The 9,170-nt window shown below is 46.1% G+C and overlaps 1 protein-coding gene across 2 annotated transcripts in view; it reads left to right on the forward strand.

The window, feature by feature from the left end:
• Positions 1-9,170, forward strand: part of YDJC (YdjC chitooligosaccharide deacetylase homolog) — a 16,881-nt gene extending 7,711 nt beyond the window's left edge. For both annotated transcript variants that reach the window (XM_061602996.1, XM_061602997.1), the window contains exons 3-6: positions 2,548-2,707; positions 4,047-4,146; positions 6,935-7,112; positions 8,703-9,170. In XM_061602996.1, the coding sequence (XP_061458980.1) occupies positions 2,548-2,707; positions 4,047-4,146; positions 6,935-7,112; positions 8,703-9,057 (793 nt within the window). In that variant the 3' untranslated portion in view covers positions 9,058-9,170. The remainder of the gene's footprint in view (positions 1-2,547; positions 2,708-4,046; positions 4,147-6,934; positions 7,113-8,702) is intronic.

Raw genomic sequence — 9,170 nt, forward strand, 5'->3', positions numbered from 1 at the left:
AAAAAAGGCTTTAGGAGCAGCTTAATGACAATAAGTAATAAAGGAAGTCTCTGCCTGACAGCCTGAAAGGCATGACACAAAAGGAAAAGGGATTGCGAGCGAGGAGGAAATAAGGAAGATATCAATATTAATATTGATATTTTTGTGGGGAAAAACACAGATCGGTATTTATAGCAAATAATGATCCCTGACGAAGCGGTACCGGAAGGAAATTCGACGGAGTGAAAATCAAACCGGCACCAAACTGCAGATCCCATCTCTAGTCCCATCTACACCCCACTCCCTTGTTGATTCTCCTTGTAATTTACAAGTAGCGTGTGAAATCGACAGCATTCATTTTTTTACAGATGCTCCAAAGTAGAAAGAACAAAATTAACTCGAAAGCGCCCACCAGGCAGCCTCCCTCCCTCCCTATCTGAAAATTCCAGGTTTTCCTTTTTTGTAAATATAGATCCTCCATGGCGCAGAGTGGTGAGCGGCGGTAATGCAGCCGAAGCTCTGCTCATGGCCAGAGTTCGATTCCAACGGAAGGAGGAAGTCGAATCTCCGGTAACAGGGGTCGAGGTCCACTCAGCCTTCCATCCATGAAGTATGAATGAGTACCCGGCATACGCTGGGGGGTAAAGAAAGGCCGGGGATGGAACTGGCAAACCCACCCCATATATACGGTCTGCCTTGTAAATGTCGCAAGATTGTCACCCTAAGAGTCGGAAACGACTCGCACTATAAGTGCGGGGACACCTTTACCTTTAAATATAGAAGACACCTGGCCCCGTTTCTGATTACATGCCCTGCTGAATGTAGCCAAATCCACCATGTGACTTGAGTCTGAAATGGCTTCTTTAAATCCAGGTCAGAGCATTTACAGTGGCAGCAGCTTCAATACACACTCTGAGCAGTTTTGGAAGGCTGTTTTTTGGAGCCCTCTCACCACCTCTCTTACCTCCTCTTAGTTGGGAATCTAATGCAGAGAGATGAGAACGTATTTAAATCCTACCTTGGAAACTTAATTAGTTTCTACAGGAGTAATTAACAGTTCCTGCTCGCACTTATGTATGGGAGTTACCTCATTTAATGCAAGATTAACTTTCTACGTCAGCATCGTATATAGCCTCGGTGTGCAAGCTCAGATCTGGGTCAGCCTTTTTTGCTTGCTCCGATGATAAATATAGTCGTTGATAGCCAACATCGCAATCCATTTCACCATCTCTGCTGACTAAAAGGATTGTCCTTATGTGGGCGTTTTGGTGTTATAAATATTCCTGGGTTATAGACGACTTATTGAAGGTTTCTTCATCCACATATTACGCAAATTAGAAACATGGGCTGGTTTGAATTAAAATTCCGGCTGAGAAGTAGGTGAATTTGTGCAAACGGATGGTCTTTTTTGATAATGCTCTTCATCTTGAGCTCTCCTTTAACACAGGAGTGGCTAACTCCCATTTCGGGGGCTTGACTGGGTCCTCAAGCAAATCTAGCCCCCTCCCCAAGACCTCACTAATATTGGCTGTAGTAGAAAAATAAAATAGACCAGTGGTTCCCAAACTCTCTCCCATCCCGCTGGACCACTTGGAAATTGCTGAGGGTCTTGGCGGACCGCTTAATTATTTTTCTGCCTGTTGTAGTAATTGTAATGCACTGTGCTAGATGCTGCATGATTTCAAATTGCATTTGTATTGCTTCTTGTGTTTCTGATAGATTGTATTATACTGTATTATCGTTTGAATTCTATACAATATATCAGAAATAAAAGCAATCAAAAATTAAAAATCACCGTATCTAAAGTGAGGGATGTGCCACAAATCCACAGGCATGCCACAGACCACCTGAATGAAGCTCATGGACCACTGGTGGTCTGCAGACCACGGTTTGGGAGCTCCTGAACTAGACCAGGGGTCGCCTACCTTTTTGCGCACGCAGGCACATTTGCAAACCAGAGAAACTGTTATGATCAGCACGCAGACACAAAAACCCTACAAGCTACTCTATTGGCTAATATAGAATGATTCTTTCAAGCCTCATTTCAGGAAGGGTGGGGGAAGGGACCTTGAAAGTGTCTGGAAAATCCTCCATGGGTATATGCTTGCCCACTGGTACCACGTTGGTGATTCCCAAACTAGAGTGCTGCGATATGCAAAGCGCAGCACCCTGGTGGAAATGCAGATTCTCCCAATTCCCACTTATCAGATTTATCAGCTGCGTGCTGGCCCTGAATAAGGACAGGTCTGGGAAACAACAGTCGTATTTGTATGCTATTTCTATTCCCTCTTGCAGGGATACTTAGGAACAGACGTACATCCGTGCTGAAAGACACAACGTGAGACGCCTTCCTCTAAATTGGGCGGGGAACATTTGGCTCCCCAGAGGTTGCTGAACTACAACTCCCATCAACCCTCAGCAAGCACGGCCAACGGCCAGGAGTTGTAGTCCAGTCCTCCGGATGGCCACAGATTTCTCCACCTCCGCTCTGAATCCATAGATTTGTGGGAATGTTGGTGTTAGCGAACGTCAGACATTAACTGGTGCTTTAAACTATTAATTCTCTAGGCATCGCATCCCAATAGGACTCCACGCCAACCTTTCTGAGGGCTCTCCGGTTTGCCCGGCGCTGAAAGGGAAGTCCACGTTGCTCAGCGACAAAGGCTTTTTCCACGGAAAGATGGGGATCCGTGCAGCGCTAGCTGATCGTCTCCTTAACATGTCAGAGGTGGGTGGAAGAAGCACATACCTGGCTTGCTCGCTTGCCCTTTCAGGATTGCCGGCGGGAGATGCCATGTGGAGTTTATTCACTTAGGTCAGGTGTGGTTTGTCTCTCCAGAAGATGCTGACCTACAACTCCCATCAGCCCCCGCCAGCACGGCCAATAGCCAAGGATGATGGGAGCTGTAGTTCACCAGTATCTGGGGAGCCAAAGGCTCTTAGGTACAACCCTTCAAGTAAGGCCTCATCTGAAATATACAATTAAAGTTGTATCATGCCATTGTAAACCGTCATGGCTTCCCTGCAAAGAATCCTGGGAACTCTAGTTTGTTATGGCTCCTGAGAGTTGTTAGGAGACCCCTCTTCCCCCCCCCACAAAGTGTCAATTCCTAGAGTGGCTTAACAGTCAGTCCCTCTTTCCCAGGAAACTCTGGGAATTGTTGCTCTGTGAGGGGAATAGGGGTCTCTCCTAACAACACGCAGTACCCTTCACAAACTAAAATTCCTGGGATTCTTTTTTGGGGGGGGGAAGCCATAACTGTTCAAAGTGGTATGATACTGCTTTAAATGCATAGTGCAGATGGGGCTTTACTTGACTTTCTGGCCCCATGTCACAGGACATGTCCACCAGGGTTAAGGGGTGTATACTGTTTGTGAACAATAAAACACTCCTTCTAATGGCAAACTTGGAGTGGTGAGTGCCGAAAAGTAAACTGCTCCTTCTCATGGCGAATGCTGGTGGTGGGCAGCCGCCTGGGCAACGACCCACCTGCCAGGAAGCGGGCACAGCAGCTCCGTCCCTGGTGAGTCGCTTCTTAGTATAAAGCAGCTTCCAATGTGCCTGTCTGTTTTAAATTTGGCCCCACAAGCCAAGCAGAAAATGCATATTTTAAATCAATTTGTAAAATATGCAAAGCAATCCCGAAGGGTTTCTTGCGGTAATTGTTCACTTAAAAAGAAGAAGGCCGTATACATATAAATGACAATTCGCAACACAAGCGGACCTGGAAGACCAGGGTTCAAATCTCCACTCGGCCATGAAGCTCACTGGGTGACCTCGGGCCATCATTACATCTCTTAACCTAACCTACCTCACAGGGTTGTTGTGAGGATAAAATTGGGAGGGGGAGAACCATGTTTGTATGCCACCTTGAGCTCCTTGGAGGTAAGGTGGGATATAAATGCAGAGCTTGGAAAAGTACTTTTTTTGAACTACAACTCCCATCAGCCCCAGCCAGCGTGGCCACTGGCTTGGGCTGGAGTTGTAGTTCAAAAAAGTAACTTTTCCAAGCTCTGTATAACAGAATAAAAATTAAGGATGAGCGTTCTTTCTTTCTCGTTCCTAGGTGAAACAGGAACTCACAGCGCAGGTTGATTTATTCTGTGAACTGACAGGCCACTTACCTCACCACATGGACGGACACCAGCATGTTCATGTGCTCCCAGGTAGGATGCATCCACATCAGGCAGGGATGAGGGACCCTTTTCAGCCCAAGGGCCGCATGCCCTTCTGGACAACCTTCTGGGGGCCACATGCCCATGGTGGGTGGGGCCAGAAGCAAAAATGGGCAGAGCATCAAACGCAGGGGTGTAGCCATCAGGGACTTGGCGGGTCTTAGAGCCCTTACTTTTTTAGGAGCACGGTCCCAGCAAGATCCCTATATCTCCAGCGTGCTACAAGCCAATCAACATGAAAGGGGAGTGTGTTAGCCACTGAGAAGAGCCTTTTGATATGCTTCCTTATTTTTTCCTGCTGATTGGAGACTATCAGAGTGAAAGCTGAGTCATCCACTGAGAAGACTCTTCTCAGTAGCTAACGCTCTCCTCTTTCCTGCTTATTGGTTTCTCGGAGTGTCTGTTGTTGTGGGAAAAGGCATTTGCAAGGATCTCATTCTCAACCCCACAGCAAAAAAGGGGGGAGACATGACTGGCTAACATGGAGGGACCCTGCACTTCTGAAGTTGCCACTACGCTACTGTTCAGATGTAAATTGTTATCCTTGTACAGCAGGCTAGTTCCTACGCATACTCACACTCCCTGGTCAGAGTTCAAGGACACATTTCAGCCACTCTGGGAGGGTGAAAACACGCCGGGACAGTGTGAAGTCAGAGCAGTGAGGGTGTGTGGTTTGGGTAGAGTGGGTGTGGCCTGGGGCGCTGCCTAGGGAGACCCCCACGCATCATACAGAAAGGCCTGGAGGGCTGCATTTGGCCTCCGGGACTGAGGCTCTCTCCACCCCTGCCCTAAAGGACCCAGACTCCCACAATGCAGCTGGCCCAGGTGACTGGAGGAAAGGCCATAGCTGAGTGGCAGAGCATCTGCCTCACATGCAGAAGGTCCCAGGTTCAATTCCCAGCATCTCCAAGCAGGGCTGAGAGAGAACCCTGCCTGGAACCCCAGAGAGCCGCTGCCAGTCAGTGTAAACAATACTGAGCTAGATGGACCACTGGTCTGAGTCAGCAGAAGGCAACTTCCTATGTTCCTGTGCAGGTTATCTATCACTAAAGGGCTGAATGCCAGAAAAGGGTTAACAGGCAGGACTGCCAGTGGGGCAGGCAGCTGCCTTGGGTCGGGTTACCTGTAGTGATAAGGTTGCCTTTGAGCTGGTTTCCTGGAGGGACTCATTTTTTATTGCTTTCCCGGCCCAAAGAGCAGCTGTTTTGGTGACAGCTGCAGCAGGGAGGTCTCTTTCTGTGTCTTCACACTCAGCAATGGCACACTCCCAGTGCCTGGAAAGATCCTTTTTAAAAGGAATTGGTTCCGGTTCCAGTTCTGCCCCCCCCTCCCCCCTCTAAAAAGGATCTAGTTCCGTTCCTGTTCAATTCACAGTTCATGCAAATGGTCCTCGGCGTTTCCCCCGCCAGCCTTCAGACTTCTATAAGCTGTTCTGCTAAAATATAAAATATACTTAGGAAGGCAAAGAAAACATCCACTGTGAGCGACTGTTTTTATTTTACTCGGCCGTTGCGATCTTTCAGCTTCAACAGCAGCGTCCCTTTTCAGAGGGGTAGACAAAGGGCAGATGCAACGGGAGCACTCGAACACGGAGTTAAGTGCGATGCCTGATGCCTGGGGCTTTAGTTATTTTTTAATTATTTATTACGGTCAAAGACTAGCACTATAACATATTAAAACAACAGAAACGTATCAACATTATACAGCGAAAGAAACAAACAGCTGCAGCGTGAGATAACATGACTCTAATAGTGTTGAATAAATACACCAGTGGGCAAAAAAGCCCCCCAAAAGGTTATCATTATTATCAGCACTCTTCTACAGATAACAGCTGATGCGTAAGATCTTGCCACATTAAATGTGACCTGCGGGTTCCGATCTGAGCGTAAATATTCTAAATAAAATGCATCAGACCTCCCTGGGATTTTTGGAAGAGTTGGGGTGATTAAGATCAAATTGGGAGTCCCGATAAAAAGGACAATACATGCCTGAGGCTTGTAGAAGCTTAACCCAAGGGGTCAAAGACCCAGAATCTCCCCTTCTGGCTTCCTTCTGAGCCTCAGCCGGACCGGCTTCAGGTTTGAGGGGCCTTTGGCATGATGTCCTCTGGTGGGCCTTCTCTGATGCCAGTGGATGTCCCCTCCACGCCTATTAACCAATTTCCCTCCAATCAGCTCCAGGAGCCCTCTTTTAATTTCCCACGTGCCCAGGAGTAACGTCACATCAAAGGCATTTTGTGGGGATTTCCTTTTTTCAGCCTAAGGGCCACATTCCTTCTGGGGGCCACATGCCAGTGGTGTGCGGGGGCACAGCCATGAATGTACACGCTACCTTTGTATAGTAGGCCAGTTTCTTCACACGTGCTCCTCTCTATCCTCCAACCAGGCAAGCAAGAGGCATGAGCAGAATTCAAGGGCCCATTCCAGCCAGGCACGAAAACACTCAAGGAGGGTGCAAAGGGGGGGAGGCCGGGGGGGGGATCCGTCCCCGGGAGAGTCCCAAGGGCCACGTAGAGAAGCTCGAGGGGCCAACGTTGGGGCCCTGAGTCTCAGGTTCCCCACCTCTGGCGTAACTTGTAGCCACATTTTTGGGAAGAAGCAGGTACATACTCAATCTTTTAATGAATACCGATTCTGTTGTAATGTCCAAATTGGGCATGAACGAAACAGCAGTGATGCAGGGATCAACTTGGACTGGGAGAAAACACACCTTTAAAAAAAAAAAAAAAAGCCTGTCCCTTGGAGATGGACTTCCTAAAAAGTATCGTTTTCTTTTCCAGAGATCAGACATGTATTTGCACAGGTGCTGGAGGATTATGGGATCAAATATACCCGCCTCCCCATAGAACCAGACCTTCCCCGCTGTGATTGGATCGATCCGCCCTTGATGGATTTTTACCTGGACGTGGAGAAGGACTCGCTTAAGACGGTGGATGTGTTTAGGAAGCACTGCATCAGGTGAGGCGCCCACGCTTTGGAAATAACTCCGGTGTTACACTTCCTTTGGCTTTCTGCTTGGTCTTCATCATTTCCATCAACCTATACTCATCTGCCCTGCTCAGAGAGTGTTTTATAGAGAAAGACTCCTGGTTGACTAAAAAAGGTACCCAGAGAAATTGGACAGCATTTAAAATCATCATCATCTTCTATTATTATTATTATTATTATTATTATTTAAATTTCTATCCTGCCCTTCCTCCCAGAAGGAGCCCAGGCCAGCAAACAAGGGACAAAACACTAAAAGCATCTTTAAAACAGAGCATCTTAAAACATCTTAAAAATAAATCATCTTGAAAATGTCTTGTTAGGAAAAATTACATCTTTATGGCTTTTCTCTCTCAGCTCTGGTTCAGCTGGGACCTATAAAGGCCATGGAAATAAGATTAAGAACCGGATTAGGGATGTTACCTTACAAGAAGACAGAGCTCAGGCCCCACGTTACTCGTTTCTGGTAAATCACAAGAAGAATCTTGCCCTTGAAGCCTCTCTTTATGCTCTGGAGATCCCTGCGTATCGCAGAGCCTTTCCACTGGCTCGTTTCAACTCCTTACCATCAGCCTTGTTGGAGGGGAGATATTTGCGCACTCCTTATTCCCAATGCATCTGCCCATGCCGGTTGGGCGAGGTTGAATCAAACACCCATGTCCTGTTATACTGTTCATATTATAAGGGTATTTGTTCCTTTTATATTGTTCCAATTTTAAAAAACATACCCAGTAGATCTGACACATTCTATACCTCCTTCCTTCTTTCAGGTTTGAGAAGTGAAATAACTTTTAAAGTGGCTTTAGCATGTACTATAAGGAAACAGATGGTTAATACGTCTTAACTTTAGTATAACAGGTTTTATTTTCTTAAGTTATTTATATATGTTGTAATAATTTAAATTGTTTACTCGTTTATGTGTAATTCTTCTCCTTCAGCTGTATTATTAATTTTATTATGATTTATTTTGTTTAATAGTGTCTTATTCAAAGTGACTTACAAAAACATTAAAAAGAGCCTAAAATGCTCACCAGTAATAGGATTAAAGAGAAAATCCAAGTCAACCCCACCCCACTGAAACGATAAGCAGAAAATTAAGGTCCAGAGGCCTGTGTGATTAAAAATGTCTTACGTGGCACCTAAAAACATATAGTGATGGTGCCAGGCAAGCCTTCCCACAAATGGGGAGCACCAAGAAAGCCTGTTCTCCCTTGGAGAATTATTATAATTTTATTATTATTTATTAAATGTATATCCTGCCCTTCCTCTTGAAGGAGCCCAGGACAGCAAGCAAAGCAAAATAATTTAATGGCAAAAAAAAGAAAAGCATTCTAAAGACGGTTTAAAAACATTCTAAAGCAGTGTTACGGTTTAAAAGCATGGCCTTTTAAAACTGGCTTTCGATGACAAGCAGAGGGACCGGGTTGGCTCATGTGCAGAGAGACAGTCTTTGAAGTGTTGTGGTCTGAGCCGGATAAGGGCAAACCAAGCACTTTGAATGGGGCCCAGAAACTAATTAATAAACTAACTTTATTCATGTGATTAAATGTTCATCTTCCACAGGTGGCCAGATATATACATAGGTCTCAGCACCATGGGAAAAAATATGTCCATTGCCAAGATCCTTGGGGCCATTGAGAATGCTACAATGGCTTACCTTGCGGAAGAGGACTCCTCCGTGCCTTCTCATTTGTCATCGTGTCCAGATCAAGAAAACAGGACTATAACCATTGAGCTGATGACACACCCAGGACACCCTAGCATCCCACCAGTTGGGGGCTGTGGCGAGGGACCGGATGATTTCTCACAATCCTGGGAACGCTTGCATGAACTTGAGACACTAAAGAATGCAGAGTTGCAGAGCCATTACAGAATGAGGAACATTCAGCTGTGTGCTTTTAAAGATCTTGAGATGTGACCTAGAGTAGTGACCCTGCCTCTTTTACTGTACAGGCAAGGGCTGGATTAAGCATGATGCTAAGTACATTGCAGAGTTAAGACCCCCAATGAATAGACCACGTGAGTTATGAA

Source organism: Rhineura floridana, chromosome 19 (genome assembly GCF_030035675.1).
Source record: "Rhineura floridana isolate rRhiFlo1 chromosome 19, rRhiFlo1.hap2, whole genome shotgun sequence".
NCBI lineage: Eukaryota > Metazoa > Chordata > Lepidosauria > Squamata > Rhineuridae > Rhineura > Rhineura floridana.